Consider the following 17,028-nt stretch of genomic DNA (forward strand, 5'->3'; position numbering starts at 1 on the left):
TTCCTCTCTCACATCCCCCTCTCCCTCCTCTCTCTCACATCCCCCTCTCCCTCCTTTCTCTCATATCCCCCTCTCCATCTTTCCTCTCTCACATCCCCATCTCCCTCCTTCCTCTCTCACATCCCTATCCCTCCTTCCTCTCTCACAACCCCTCTCCCTCCTTCCTCTCTCACACCCCTCTCCCTCCTTCCTCTCTCAAATCCCTCTCCTCCTTTCTCTCACTTCCACCTCCCCCTCCTTTCTCTCACCCCCCTCTCCCTCCTTTCTCCCACATCCCCCTCTCCCACCTTCCTCTCTCACATCCCCCTCTCCCTCCTTTCTCTCACATCTCCCTCTCCCTCCTTCCTCTCTCACATCCCTCTCCGTCCTTCCTCTCACATCCCCCTCTCCCTCCTTTCTCTCTCACATCCCCCCTCTCTCTCCTTTCTCTCTCGCCTCCCCCTTCCTCTCACATCCCCCTCCCTCCTAACAAACCATAAAGAAATTACAAACTTGGACGACCCCCCCCCCCCCCCAATTTTCCTGCCAAGGACAAAACTGTATCATTGTTTAAGAAAAAAAAATTAGTCACTAACAACAAAATATAAATAATGAAAAAAGACTAATGAAAATTAAAACATAGATAATATATAGGGTTAATTAGGGAATGCACAAAGTTTCTTTTAACATTACTCCGACGTCCCCCCTCAGCCTTTCTATCCAAATCTCCCGTTCAGTTTTTCCCCTCCCTCCTGTGCAATTAAACGTTCGGATTAAAAAGACGCAAATCCTGTCTGGGAACCAGTTCCCTGCATCGGGCGGCTGGCGTCCGCAGCACGGCGCTGCTAATCCCATTCTCTCAGCCGCGGCTTTTACAGAGAGCCGGTAATATAACTCCTGCCGGTCCCGCGTGTTTCCACCGGTGGCGGGAAACCTGCCAGAAAAAAACTACCCGATCCGGTGAGAGATTTTCTTTACATTGTTTCTAAATGTATTTGTGAGGAACGCAATAGAAAATGTCATTCGTACTCCTCAAAATGTTCTTTTCCTTCCAATCCATCGTGGCAAGGGGTGACCGTAGTTATTTCCCCCCCACCGCGCTGATTTGTGGGGCAGAAAACGTTCTTTCGGCAGGTGGACTGCGCCTATAAAAAGCCCCTCCTTCCAGCTAGCCTTATGGGCTTCCTAAAGCGAAGAAATATAACTGGAGGGGATGAACGGAAGGGTCAATAAAATCCGGCTCGGACATTTGGTCGCAGACATTTTGCCACCACTATCTTCGGTGCAGGGACCTCTTGCCACTGGCCGTTTCGCCACCAAAGTAAGCCCCTAACTTCTTACCCAAAAAATCTCTGATCTTAAGACTTAATACTAACACTACGCCCTACCCTAAAAACCTTATCCCCTTATCCTTAAACCCTGACTCTAAAAATCTAACCCTTTACCCTAAACAACTTATCCTAATTCCCTACCCCTGAAAGTAACGTACCTTATTGGGGAAACGGCCCAAGCCTCAGGGGTGACATGGGTCGCGGAAAAAGCCCCCAACCAAATATCCACTTCTGCAATAAAATGGTAACCACTACCATGACATTTTGGGGGGATCTTGCTTGATACGTGATATCAATGGTAGTCGGCGAATAACGACGGTAGACTGAAATCCCTCCGGAAAATGAACGCGTCTGTTCTGCACGTCCGCCGGTAAATATACTGGCGCAGGAGCAATACACCTTTTTGTCGAGTCCATCGTCTCTGACCTCATTTGCTTATGATTTGGATCTGCGCGTCCTTCATAGGCAAGGTCATCGCGCGGTAACACAACCGGCGTCGTAGCGGTCTAACAAACTGCCCATGTGTTAACGGCAGTGTGGCGGGCTACACTCAGCTAGAGCAGGGGGGCTCAACTCCATCAAGTCTGCCCAACAGGTCAGGTTTTCAGAATAGCCCTGCTTCAGCACAGGTGGCTCAATCAGTCCCTGCTTCAACACAGGTGGCTCAATCCATCCCTGCTTCAGCACAGGTGGCAGTCCCTGCTTCAGCACAGGTGGCTCAATCAGTCCCTGCTTCAGCACCTCAGCACAATCTTCGTCTGAGCCTCTGATTGGGCCACCTGTGCTGAAACTGGGATATCGTGATATCCGGATTGAGCACCCCTGAGCTAGAGGGGACCCCGATTAGGAAACTGTGTTGGTTGGTGATCGTCGGGATTTAGGAGAAGAGATTATATGTTTCACGGGATAAATCCTGTTTGCGATAATGATTTAACTCTTCGTTACTAGACGAGCCTGCCACACAGTTTGGGATTTTTCGCAGGTCTCGCCGGCTAACACTGTAGTGCAAATGAACAATTAGAATAAAAATGGGGGGAAAATGTTGTATTTTTCTTTTTTTTTTACTTTGTGAAAGTAAAATAAAAACATGCAGACACTTTTCTGTGGCACACATTATTCCAAATATTTGCACTAACGTAACAGTGAATAAAAAATAAAGTGTAGACACAAGCCATCAATGAGGTATATTCTATAAACTGCGAGACTAGACACCCTCTACAGCTCAATATGCCGCTGTGTCCTACAATGTAACTACAACACACATCACTGCAAAATGCTCCAAGAACTAGATTGGTCATCACTTCAATCCAGGTGCAAAGTTCACCTTTCCTGTCTACCTTCAAATACTTTCTGGGCAAGCTACCCAGCTACCTGAACAAGCTCCTCACCCCTAAAACACGCAGCACTTATCATCTGAGATCTGACTCCAAAAGACTGTTCATGGTCCCAAGGTTCAGCAAAGTATCCGCCCGCTCCTCCTCTTACCGTGCACCCCAAAACTGGAACAGTCAACCGGAGACTCTCAAAACTGCCACCGGTTTGGGTTAAGGTTTTTAGGGTTGGGGGTAACGTTAGTATTAGGGCTTAACGTTAGGGGGTTTGAGGATAAGAGTTAAGGTTAGGGGCTTATCTTAGCAGCGAAGCAGCCAGCAGCTGAGTGTCCTGGCGGCGAGGTGAGTTGCCAAATTGTCCTAGACTGGTCATCATAAGTCTGTGCCCAGGACATACGTGAAAACGAGCGGAAACTCTCAATGTATTACTTCCTGGTAACACATTTTTATAAATAAAAATAAATAAAAAGATCATCAATCGTTGAATACAATATGGCTTCCGTATCAGACCGCACAGGTTGCCGATCTCTGAGCTTATAGAATATACCCCTATGACAGGGTTGGCCAACTCCAGTCCTCAAGGGCCACCATAATGACTGAGCCACTGAGTCACCTGTGCTGAAGCAGGGATATCCTGAAAACCTGACCTGTTGGAGGACTGGAGTTAACCAGCCCTGCTTTATGAGAATCCTCTATTCCACGCAGTATCTGTACTAGGCGGTTTGTGTTTCAGAATTATATTCATTGTATCAGCCAAGAGATTCAAAACAGGTGGAAAATTATATCTCTTAGCACCCGACGACTGTCATAACTAATCCCAACCCGTCCTAAAAGCACTGATTCCTCATTTCACACATTGTATGGCGATGCCACAGGATCCTACACTCCCCGTCTGTGTTTAATTATATTGGCTTTTCCATTACATTGCAATTAAAAACAAGCCGTATGCAATTATGGTTGCAGGAAAGAAAAATAAAAGACAACAGTGTTATTACGCGGCTATTAATCCCCCCCCCCCCCCACCCCACCCCCTGCCTCTCAGCGGCGATGAGAACGGCGTTACATGGGCAGATAGGAGATAGTGCAGGAATCACGTTTATTAATGCCACCTGAGGCCGGGATGTGGCACTAAGATGTTACCTGCCCGGTGACTGCAAATGAGCGGCGGGTAATGAGATAAAACGATGCAGCTGGAAAAGGGGATAGGGGAAGAGGGCTGGGGGGAGGAGAAGGACAGGGAGAAAGGGAGACCAAGAGAGAAGGGGGGTAGAGAGGAGGGGGTAAAGAGAGAGGGGAGGGGAGAGGGGAGGGAGAGGGGCGAGGGAGGAGAGGGGCGAGGGAGGGGAGAGGGGCGAGGGAGGGGAGAGGGGCGAGGGAGGAGAGAGGGGCGAGGGAGGGGAGAGGGGCGAGAGAGGGGAGAGGGGCGAGGGAAGCGAGGGAGAGGGGCGAGGGAGGAGTTGGAAGAGGGGGGAGAGGGGGGAGAGAAAGGGGAGTAAGAGGGGGAAAGAAAAAGGGAGGGCGAGAGAAAAAGGGAGGGGAGTAGGGAGAGGGAGGGGAGTAGGGAGAGGGAGGTGTGAGAGGGAGTGGGGAGTGAGAGGGAGGAGTGAGTGAGAGGGAGGGGGAAGTGTGAGGGTGGGAGTGTGAGGGTGGGAAAGGAGGGATTCGGGTGACAGGAAGGGAGGGAAGTGCAAGGGAGGGGGATGAGAGTGGGAGAGATATGCGAGGGAGGGGGATGAGAGTGGGAGGGATATGCGAGGGAGGGAGATGAGAGGGGGAGAGATATGGAGCAAGGAAGGAGAGAGAGAGGAAGATCAGAGAAGGAGTGGGAGACGGGAGGGAGGGAAGAGGGAGAGGAGGGAGAAATGAGAGGGGGAATGAGAAAATAGAGGGGGGAGGGAGAAAAGAGAGGGGGGAGGGAGAAAAGAGAGGGGGGAGGGAGAGTAAGCCCAAGGCCATGCAGCCTGCAGCAGAGGCGATCCGTGGCCTGTGGGATGGAGAAGGGGAGACGCGACGGGGAGGCGTGTCGGAGGCGGGCATATGACATCACGCGAGCGGTTCGCCCTCATTGGCTGAACCGCTCAGGTGACCCGGCCGTTGCGTGACAAACTCTAATTATTTTGTCTGCCCGGGAATCACGCGCATGGTTGTGCGCTCTATGGCCTTCCTCATTGAGGTACGGCCTTTTGTTCGCACCGCGCACGATGTCGCATGCACGGACTATGGATGCGGCCTAAGAGGGGGAGTGACAGAGAGAGAGGGAGTGGTACAGGTGGTGGAGGGAGGGGGAGTTTGTGAGGGAAGTGTAAGGAAAGGGCGAGGGAGGGGAGATGAGAGGGAGTGAGAGGAGGAGAGAGAGAAAAAGCAGAGAAAGGGAGGGAGTGGGAGAGGGAGTGGGAAGGAAGGGGGTGGGAGGGAGTGGGAGAGGGAAGGAAGGAGGTGGGGAGTTGGAGGGAGTGGGAGAGAGGGGTGAGAAGAAGGGGGCGAGAGGGGGGAGAGGGAGGGGTGTGAGAGGGGAGAGGTGGATAGTGTAAGTAAAGGACGAGGGAGGGGGATAGTGTGACGGAAGGACTAGGGAGGGGGATAGCGTGAGGGAAGGACGAGGGAGGGGGGATGAGAGGGGAAGAGATATGCAGCAAGGAAGGAGCGAGAGGAAGAGCAGAGAAAGGGAGGGAGTGGGAGAAGGAGGGACGTGGTGAGAGGCAGAGGGGTGTGAGGGGGAAAGATATGGAGCAAGGAAGGAGAGAGGGTGGGAGGGAGAGCAGAGAGACAAAGGAAGATATTTAGGCCAAAGCGCGATGCTGAGTATTTGAGTTACCACCAGATCAGCACCATATCCCACTTCCATGATTCCCGGCATTGATATCTCTGTTCAAATTGCTTTATATATATATATATACAGTGTTCGACAAACCTATACATTTGCTCGCCCCGGGCGAGTGGATTTAACATCGTGGCGAGCTCCTATTGGCCCAAGCAGCATACGTTTGGTACTAGGTGGCGAGTAGATTTTTTTGTGTGGCGAGTAGATTTTTTGGTGATTTGTCAACCACTGTATATATATATATATATATATATATATATATATACACACACACATATATATATATATATATATATATATATACATACACACACACTTAATCCCTTAGTACACACAGAAATATATATTTTAGATAAACAAAGGTACTGAAAACATTTGAATCCGCTACATTTCTCCTTTTACACATCTAATTATTCTGCAATTAAAGCGCTCAGTTATACGAGAGGAAAACTGTGACCATGTAACAACCCCCTCCAGCAATATACCAAGACACCCGAGCCGGTACCTCCAGCGTGCAGCAGCGTTAGGCTCCGCTGGTAGTGCCCGGCAACGCGACGCCAAAACAAATACATTGGATCCGTCGCACGCGCTTTTAGTAAGCGCGACGGAGCTGCAAAAAACGCTGAAGTCAGTAGAATTAGATTTTGGGAGAGACAGTCGCCACATGTGACTGTCTCTACACCAATCACAGAGTGCCTACTGCACTCTGCCCGCCCCCTTCGTGACATCACTGGCCTTGTCGCCAGCGATGTCGCTCCAAACCTAAGTGCAACTTTCGCCAGTGGGGACGGCGACGTCATCGGTCGCGTTGCCGTCACCGGCACTATAAACGCGGCCTTAACGAGAAGAGAAAGAACCCCAAAAGACAGCGTAAAACTGCACGCCGAGCGAGACACAGACAAACAGCACATATTAGTACTTAAAATAACACGTTAATAGGAACACATGCATTCATACTCATTTATATTGGGGTTTTTTGCCGTAAATAACAGTATATAGGCACGTGTTGGTCTGTGTGTATATCTTGGCGCGTGTGCAAATCTGTGTGTATGATCGTATATATCAATGCGAAAGAGGATAGGTGCTGCACACCAAGTAATATGATATAATGAGGGATGATACAGTTACCGGTGCTCCCATCCATGAACGAAAGGCTGCATCCAATCCACAGCATACAAAGAGACACGGAGCACAGGGACCACGGATTGGACAATAGAAAATATTTATTTAAGCTAACACGATGTTTCGACCGCAATGGTCTTTATCAAGTGCAAAAAAATGGCTTTTTTTTTGCTTAAATATTTTCTATTTTCCAATCCGTGGTCCCTGTGCTCCGTGTCTCTTTGTATGCCGTGGATTGGATTCAGCCTTTCGTTCGTGGATTTCGTACACGTGGGACAAGGGACAAGGGAGGCTGTGATGGACATAGGGCTCCAGGTGGCCAGGGTACCCTAAGTATTGGAGAAAGACAAGCACCCATATTATTATTGTGCTGTTACTGTGTTATTGCGGTGTTGCATGTTATTCTCTTTGCCATACTGTGGGATCACAGTAAAGAAGTATTCTATAACCTGTGTGAGTGTGATTTCTGGGGTATACAGTAAAGGTATACCGGTTCCCGCGAGGAGCTATCCCGCCAACGCTGGGATCATCACAGATGGAGGCGCTGCACCCATTCACCCCGAGCTCGCCACGTGCGGAGGCTTAGTCCCCTGTACGCCAACAGGTAGCACCGTAGCGCATAATGCCTGCAGTTTCCCTTAGGGCTAGGGAAGGAGTGTTACATGTGTAAGTGTGTAAGTGTGGTAGTGTATGTGTATGTTATATCACTCTGCATGGTATTATATCTCTGCATGTTATTATATCACTCTGCATGGTATTATATCTCTGCATGTAATTATATCACTCTGCATGTTATTATATCACTCTGCGTGTTATTATATCACTCTGCGTGTTATTATACCACTCTGCGTGTTATTATATCACTCTGCGTGTTATTATACCACTCTGCGTGTTATTATATCACTCTGCATGTTATTATATCACTCTGCATGTTATTATATCACTCTGCATGGTATTATATCACTCTGCATGTTATTATATCACTCTGCATGTTATTATATCACTCTGCATGGTATTATATCACTCTGCATGGTATTATATCACTCTGCATGGTATTATATCGCTCTGTGTGGTATTATATCACTCTGCATGTTATTATATCGCTCTGCGTGGTATTATATCACTCTGCATGTTATTATATCACTCTGCGTGTTATTATATCACTTTGCATGTTATTATATCACTCTGCATGGTATTATATCACTCTGCATGGTATTATATCACTCTGCATGGTATTATATCGCTCTGTGTGGTATTATATCACTCTGCATGTTATTATACCACTCTGCGTGTTATTATATCACTCTGCATAGTATTACATCACTCTACGTGGTATTATACCGCTCTGCATGGTATTACATCACTCTACGTGGTATTATACCGCTCTGCGTGTTATTTCATCACTCTGCGTGGTATTATACCGCTCTTCATAGTATTATATTGCTCAGCGTGGTATTATATCACTCTACATGGTATTATATCACTCTGCGTGGTATTATATCGCTCTGCATGGTATTATATTGCTCTGCGTGGTATTATATCGCTCTGCGTGGTATTATATTGCTCTGCGTGGTATTATATTGCTCTGCGTGGTATTATATCGCTCTGCGTGGTATTATATTGCTCTGCGTGGTATTATATTGCTCTGCGTGGTATTATATCGCTCTGCGTGGTATTATATCGCTCTGCGTGGTATTATATCGCTCTGCGTGGTATTATATTGCGATACCGCTCAGCGTGGTATTATATTGCTCTGCGTGGTATTATATCGCTCTGCGTGGTATTATATCGCTCTGCGTGGTATTATATTGCTCTGCGTGGTATTATATCGCTCTGCGTGGTATTATATCGCTCTGCGTGGTATTATATTGCGGTACAGCTCTGCGTGGTATTATATTGCTCTGGGTGGTATTATATTGTTCTGCGTGGTATTATATCGCTCTGCGTGGTATTATATCGCTCTGCGTGGTATTATATCGCTCTGCGTGGTATTATATTGCGATACCGCTCAGCGTGGTATTATATTGCTCTGCGTGGTATTATATTGTTCTGCGTGGTATTATATTGCGGTACAGCTCTGCGTGGTATTATATCGCTCTGCATGGTATATCGCTCTGCGTGGTATTATATTGCTCTGCGTGGTATTATATCGCTCTGATTGGTACTATATTGCTCTGCGTGGTATTATATTGCTCTGCGTGGTATTATATTGCTCTGCGTGGTATTATACCACTCTGCATGGTATTATACCACTCTGCATGGTATTATATTGCGATACCGCTCTGCGTGGTATTATATTGCTCCGCATGGTATTATATCTGCATAGTATTATATATATATATATATATATAATACCATGCGGAGCAATATAATACCACGCTGTATAGTATTATATCTCTCTGCGTGGTATTATATTGCGATACCGCTCTGCGTGGTATTATATTGCTCCGCATGGTATTATATCTGCATAGTATTATATCTCTCTGCGGGTTATTATATTGCTCCGCATGGTATTATATCACTCTGCATAGTATTATATTGCTCTGCGGGGTATTATACCACTCTGCGTGGTATTATATTGCTCCGAATTGTATTATATCTCTCTGCGGGGTATTATATCACTCTGCATAGTATTATATTGCTCCGAATTGTATTATATCTCTCTGCGGGGTATTATACCACTCTGCATAGTATTATATTGCTCCGAATTGTATTATATCTCTCTGCGGGGTATTATATCACTCTGCATAGTATTATATCTCTCTGCGGGGTATTATATTGCTCTGCAGGGTATTATATTGCTCTGCATGGTATTATAGCTCTCTGCGTAGTATTATATTGCTCTGCGAGGTATTAGATCTCTCTGCGTAGTATTATATTGCTCTGCGAGGTATTAGATCTCTCTGCGTAGTATTATATTGCTCTGCGAGGTATTAGATCTCTCTGCGTAGTATTATATTGCTCTGCGAGGTATTAGATCTCTCTGCGTAGTATTATATTGCTCTGCGAGGTATTAGATCTCTCTGCGTAGTATTATACTGTTACAATATCTCTCTGCATGTTATTATGTCGCCCTGTGTTATTATAGTGTTGAGCCCAGCCTGACTGCCCTAGGGGAATCCTTGCTCCGAGTGAAGTTTGTGCAAGTTATATCTCTCGGAGAATACATGCATAATTAACCCCTTCAGCACCAGAGAGGTCAGCAACAACATCGCTTTCTAATCGACGTGAGTCAGGAACGGTAACAATCAATCGCACATTTATCTCCAAGCCTAGAACCCCACTGGCAGAGCTAAAATAGGTCACATGCCTCCGGCGCCCGGGACATCGGCTTTACCGTCACTGCTCACCGGGACACGGACATGTACTCTGCATATAACCCCGGGCTGCACCACGATTGTCCTGCAGTCAAGTGATTGCAGACTCCTGCGTCATTCAAATGATTTAGGGAAAATGAATTTCATCAACAAAAGAAATGTGAGCAATAGCAATGGGGGTTGCTCCGAGGCACTCAAACACAATCCGTCCGGATAGTCCCCTGGCGAGGTGAAAAACTGGGGTCTCCAAGATAGTGACAAATAATAGGCTTTATTAAAACATACAAAAAGTGGTGAACAAACTAGTCCTATATTGAAGTGCATGCACACCGCTAATAGGTGCTGGAGGGGGGTACTTATCTGCCGGGACGCTGTGTCCAGGGAGGTCCAGGCATCCCAAAGGAGATCAGCAAAGAAAATGGAAGCAGGCACACGGTTTTCTGAAGATGCAATTTAATGTGCCACCAAAGGGTCCAACCTTTCGGCAAAAAATTGCCTTTATCAAGGAGAGGGCCCTCCATTTTCTTTGCTGAACAAACTAGTCCTCCCACGCGTTTCACGCAGAATATGCGCTTTCTCAAGGAGTAATGAACTGACATGAGCACTCATATAGGTGCTGGGTAATTACACAAATTGCAAACAGGTTTGACTGATTGCAAAAACAGTGCTGAACACTTATATACATTAAACAATGTTAAAAGAAAAGAAAACACATGTAAGCGGAGATCAACAAGCAAAATTGTATACACACATAGAAAGACTATGTACTGACAATAAAATAATACACTGAATGTGTATCATATGTCATAATCCGAATGCTGGGGTCTGACATTAGTTGTAGATTCAAAGTCAAATCTACTTGCATACAACTAAAAGTACAAACACCTGATAATGGTGTAAAGTCATATAATGCAGCGGTGCGCAAAGTGGGGGGCGCGACCCCCCGTGGGGTCGCAAGACTGACTGCGGGGGGCGTGGGGTTTACAGAGGCTCCGCGCGCTTCCCGAAGGCACTTAAGTTAAGTGCCGGGGGAGCTGCAGGGCCTCTGTAAACCTGACTTACCTTGGCTCCGGCGGTGTGTTAGACGCGTCGCCATGGCAACACGGCGTCAAATTGCCACAGCAATGTGACATCATGCTGCTGGAGCCGAGGTAAGCGGGGGGTGGGAGGGGGCGCGGAGAGAGGGGAACTGCCGGCAGGGGGAGCGCAGGGAAAAAAGTTTGTGCCCCCCTGATATAATGAATCATGATTAGATAATATACAGGCTTGTGATTAAAAAGAAGAATAAACAAGAATATGGTGTTAAAACGTTGAAACGCCGTGCAACAAAAGATGCATAAATGAACTGTAGGAAAAACAGGAATATAGAGATAAACTTTATCCAAACTATCCAACAATGGCATTAACTGTGCAGATAATCACACCCTGAGACAACCTAGTGCTCACCCAGGGCGGAATAATGGTAACCCTCCATGTAGTCTCAATATGTCACATTTGTGTAAGAAAAATAAATTATCTTTAATCTTTAATCTGAGGCATAAAGTCATCATTGACAAAGCATGGTAATTAAACCCACGATTCAGAGAATCAAACAATAAGTGTCACAATGCTGTCGCTACATAGCTTCCAAAAGGTGCAACAAAAAGGACTCAGAATCTGGGGTGAATCATACAATGATACTTTGTGTCATAGAGCTCTACTAGAGGGAACCTAAAAGATACAATGAACGAGACCAAAGTACCCTAACAAGAACACTTTCTGGCCTATATATGACAGATACCCCGTAAGGTCAAACTGGATAGGACACTGCATCAGAGGAAGCAATTGAGATCCCACTCTGAGATCAGTCCAAAAGGTTGGCGTGTCCCCAGAGTGAAGATCCAAAAAGCCTCTCTCTGATGCAAAAACCCTTGCCTTGTCTCCACCCCTAATAGAGATGGGAATATGTTCCAATGCTGTACATTTAAACAATCGGAGGGAGCCTGCCTGACATGACAAGAAATGTTTTGATACTGGATGGTTGGTACCCTTATTAACAATGAATCTAACATGTTCTTGTATGCAAATCTTTAACAATCTAGTGGTTAGTCCGACATATTGCTTCAGACAACCACACGTCAGTACAGGCATACCTCACATTAACGTGCGCAATGGGACCGGAGCATGTATGTAAAGCGAAAATGTACTTACAGGGAAGCACTACCTTTTTTCCACTTATTGATGCTTGTACTGTACTGCAATCGTCATATACGTGCATAACTGATGTAAATAACGCACTTGTAACAGGCTCTACAGTCTCCCCGCTTGCGCACACCTTCGGTACAGGTAGGGAGCCGGTATTGCTGTTCAGGACGTGCTGACAGGCGCATGCGCGAGCTGCCGTTTGCCTATTGGGCGATATGTCCTTACTCGCGAGTGTACTTAAAGTGACAGTCCTTAAAGCGGGGTATGCCTGTAATTATATAACATGATTCGTCTGACATGTAATAAAAGTTTGAATATTATATATATATGCGTCTTATCCATATTTTCAAAAGTTCATGTCTTTTGCATATAGGGGCAGCTGTTGCAATGGCCACATTTATGGGATCCTTCCAAGAATGGAAAGAATCCCTGATTATGATATTTATTAGATTGTGTGTTGAACATAGAAGGTGAAATAAGATTCCCGATTGTTTGAGATTTTGAAATAACTATCCTTGGGTCTCGAGAACCCATATCCTTAACCTGAGGGCCTAAGGAAAGAATGGAACAATGCTTTCTAATAATGGCCGATATAGCTGAAGCTTGACCACTGTCTTGAGTAATAAAATACGGTGGTTCCTCTATATTGATATGTGGCCGGATAATGATCCCTGTGTCAGTATTGATGTTAGCCATACCTTTGAGGTCCTTCCTATCTCTTGATAATGCATAAATCGAAGGCCTCATTGAGATCCTGAACGGCATAACCTCTGTCCAAGAAACGTTCTTAAAATCATAAATCTGATGACCTCTGTAGATAATCATCAAGTGTATTCCCTTTAAGAGAGATCTGTTGTGACGACTGCCCGCATGCAATAAAGCATTGCTGGAGTGCCCTTTGCGATAAATATCACTTTGAATAGTTCTATCCATACCTACAAAAAAAGATATAGCTCCAAGAACTGAATATGGTGTCTGTGAAAACAGTGGGTGAAAGACGAACTGTATGTGTTATCGTTTAAAAATCAAAAAATTAAATGAGATCTGAAACGAAACCTTTACAAATAATGAGTATTATACATCATTGTAGCTAGCGCTTGTACAGCACTACATTTTGACTAAATGGATTTCTATCGCCAAACACGTACCTGGAAGATCATTGGGCAGGCCTTTATCGAGCACTGGGTCGCAGGGGATAAAGATGATGAGGATTTATATCTACCTGGCAGGCTCATCTGCTATATCTCCCCTCCCACATGCAGTATATATATGTGTGTGTGTGTGTATGTGTGTATATATATATATATATATATATATATATATATAAATGTATATACAGGGCACGACAAATTAGAAAAAAGGCACTCGCCCTCCCCAAAAAAAATGTTTTTGTCTGATTGTAACCCACCTCCCTCTCTCACCCCCCTCACTTTATGCGCTGGCGAGTCTTACCGGCAGCGGTGTGCTGCGGTGTATCCCGGCATTCTCCTGCATCTCTCCCTCAAACTCCAGTGTCTCCCCGTGCAACTCGTGTGAAAATGGCTGCGCGGCGTCAAATGACTCCACGTTGCCATGACAACGGGAAGCTACATGACGTCGTGACGTCACATAGCGTTCCGTTATCAAGGCAACGCAGTGGCAGCCATTTTCACACGAGTTGCAGGGGGAAACACTGGAGTTTGAGGGAGAGACACAGGAGAATGCCGGGAGACGCCACACCCCCCGCCGCACCCTGCCGCCGGTAAGACTCAACAGCGGGAAAAATGCACTTGCCCCAGGCCAGTGGGCGAGTGCATTTGTCGAGCCCTGTGTATACATATATCAGCAGCTTCAGCCCTTGTCGATCCACTGCTGGATGAAGGCCTCCTGAAGGTTACCAGCTTCTCTGCTCCACGTTGCTCCTACAAATTTTCTGATTTTTGTCCTCCTATTTTACGTTGTTGTCTTGGTCTTTTAATCTCTCTTGGAATCCAGTGGAGTATCCTCTTTGTCCAATGACGATATGTTCTGATATGTCCGGCCTGATATAATTTTCTTTTGTTCCCAATCTAATGTCTTGAACAATTTTTTTGTAGCGTTGCCGTAGAAAGCTTTAATAACACGGTGTCTCCCTGCCGCAGTTTCTTGATGATCCCTATCATGCTTGTACCTTCATGTAATCTAAGGTCGCGTCCATGGCCGGTAAGAGTGTGCGCACGGCACGATCAAAATGCCTTAAGGCAGTGATCGCGGCCATAAACCGCGCATGCGCCAGCACGTTGGGGCGCGCGGAGAATCAGATCAATTTGATTCTGCGGTGCGGCGGCTAGGTCACGTGAGTGGTTCGCCCAATGAGGGCGAACCTGCTCCGTGACGTCACAGCCACGGCCCGACACGCCTCCCTGTTGCGTCTACCCAGGCCACAAATCGCTGCAGCGAAAACACGGGTGACGTCACGCGCACGGTCGCGATCGCGCTCACCATGGACCCAGCCTAATGGTTCATATGTGTAACGGATCAGGGGACACGCGCCTCTCAGCGGGTCCCCGTCACTTCTAGCTCCACGGCAGCCTCCTGCCCTGCTTCTCCGCGCTCTCAGCAGCTTACCTCCTCCACGCCGAGCTGTTCCTCCGCGGCGCACGCCGCATCTGCATGCACGCGATCGGGGCGTGTGCACGGCAGCCTTACAGAAGGCGCGCGCACCCGATCCCCTTACCTGCCCTCCCGTGCTGCTGGCACCACCCCTCTTCGGCTGCAGGCCATTACTGGCTATCACACCCCTGCCTCCCTCCTGAACCTATCTCTGCGTTCACTCGGCCAAGCCTCCGCTCCTCCCCTTGCTACCATTGGTCCTTCCCCCTTTATTACCTCAGTCTGCCCTCTCCGTCGTCGCTCAGCACAGCTTCTCTGTGGCTCCTGTGTGCAGTAACTTGTGCTTAGCTCTCTGTTCCAGCTCCCTGTTCCTGTCCCTGCCCCTGTTTGGATTTCCCTGGTTTGATCTCGGCTTGGCTTTACTACGTGTACCTCTCTACCCCTGGACTCTGCTTTGGACATCACCACGCTGCTCTCTCCTGCCCCGGACACTTGGCTCTTGGACATTAACCCTCCGACTTCTGGCACCCCGGACTCTGCCAGTATATGGTTAACCCTTTTCTCACCAGCCCCGGCAACGCAACTTACCACACTCCGGGCACGCCCTCACTGCTGTGGGTGCGTGTTATACCCTTACCCACCTCAGTACTGGGGACTGGCCAGGTCTGCCGGCATACAGGCGTTACAATATAGCATTCTCATAAATGTTCATTGTAATATCAGTGTACGCTTCTTCAACACTTTGTCTTCTTAATGCATCTAGGACCGCTGAGGTGTAGCCAGAATCAAATGCTTTTTCGGGAACCTACGAATGCTCAGCTGAGTGGTTGACCGTATTCATTACTTCGGGAAATCACTTCTTGTACGACTTGGATGAGGCCCATTGCGTTGTACCCACTGAGAAGTCCTGCTTCTTCGCTAGGCCGGGCAAAGTCCGGGGTCTGTTGTAGCCAATTAGTATCTTCGTAAAACTCTTGTAAGAGATTGTCTTCTTTCTTGTGGATGAGGATAACGATGGCATTACCCCATTTCTCTGGCATTACCCCATTACTCTGGCATTACCCCATTACTCTGGCATTACCCCATTACTCTGGCATTACTCCATTACTCTGGCCTTTTCCTATTCTTTAAGCAGCATGCTTTTTGCACGGATTTTTTCTACTTCTTCCCCAGCGTCTTTCCAGGTTTCAGTTGTACTTCCACCTTCCCCGGGAGCCTTCCCATTCTTCGTGGATTTTATTACTTTTGCCACTTCTTCTGGAAGGACGCGTGGTACATCATTGGTGGTTTCTTCTCACTTGTCTTCTGCTGAATTATGCCCGGTGTTAACTGTGTTCCCATACAATTTCATGTGGAAGTCCTCAACTCTCTTTATGTATACCTATAGTTAGGCTCTCACGAGCAGGGGCCCTCATTAGGCTGAGGACCCGCTGCGGTCGGCGGCGTGCGCGAGACACCAGCCCCTTGCCTCCAGTCTGGTGGTCCCCGCTGCCTCCGTCCGACGTGGCTCACTGCGCGCTGTGACGCGTCAGCCGGCCGGAGCTACAAGCCTCTGGAGATCAGAAGCGCTGACGCGTCACGTGGTACGCCAATGAGGAGGGGAGGAGGGGAGGAGGGAAGGAGGGAAGGACGGGAGGAGGGGAGGAGGGGAGGAGGGGAGGAGCTACGGAAGGGAGGTGGCTTGGGATGGAAGTCTGTGATGGCAGCCGTGCATAGCATTCCATCTCTCCCTCCCCCCCGCCCCTCCCCCCCTCTGGTGCCCGTTTCGCAGTCTGCCCCTGCCCACTGCTGCCCCTGCTGCGTGCTGGGGACTTGCATGCAGGCAGCTGCTGTGCCCGGAATCAAAAGGGCCCTGTGTTCTGGCCCGCCCCCCCTGTCATGGCCGTGACCCTGACCCATGTTGGACACGCCCCCCAGCGCAGAAAAAAGTTATCTGCAGACCGCAGATCGCGGTGCAGTGACTTGCACGCGCCGTCGGCAAGCAAGGCGGCCGTGCGGGCGCGTGCAGCGGGGCCTTAGCCTTACCGCCTGTATCTGATTGCTTGTCTGTTCTTATTTGTACGTCACCCTGTTTACTGAATGTCGCTCGGTCCCCCTGCTGTACCGCGCTACGGAATATGCAGGCGCTTTACAAATAAATATTAATACTAACATATAGATATATACATAAAAATGTGTGTTTGTGTATACAGTATATAGGTGTATGGATGTGTGTCTATAAGTGTGTGTGTATGTGTGTGTGTATATATGTATACAGTATATATGTACTGTATGGATAGATAGATAGATAGATAGATAGATAGATAGATAGATAGATAGATAGATAGATAGATAGATAGATAGATAGATAGATAGATAGAGGGATATATATT

The 17,028-nt window shown here is 47.5% G+C and overlaps 1 protein-coding gene across 1 annotated transcript in view; it reads right to left on the reverse strand.

The window, feature by feature from the left end:
- DNER (delta/notch like EGF repeat containing) overlaps positions 1–17,028 on the reverse strand; it is a 92,690-nt gene that overhangs the window by 52,047 nt on the left and 23,615 nt on the right. Inside the window, exons 4-6 of the mRNA XM_075569411.1 lie at positions 15,501–15,651; positions 13,234–13,266; positions 12,784–13,020 (exon numbers count right to left, since the gene is read on the reverse strand). Coding sequence (XP_075425526.1) covers positions 12,784–13,020; positions 13,234–13,266; positions 15,501–15,651 — 421 coding nt within the window. The remainder of the gene's footprint in view (positions 1–12,783; positions 13,021–13,233; positions 13,267–15,500; positions 15,652–17,028) is intronic.

This window comes from Ascaphus truei, chromosome 14 (assembly GCF_040206685.1).
Source record: "Ascaphus truei isolate aAscTru1 chromosome 14, aAscTru1.hap1, whole genome shotgun sequence".
NCBI lineage: Eukaryota > Metazoa > Chordata > Amphibia > Anura > Ascaphidae > Ascaphus > Ascaphus truei.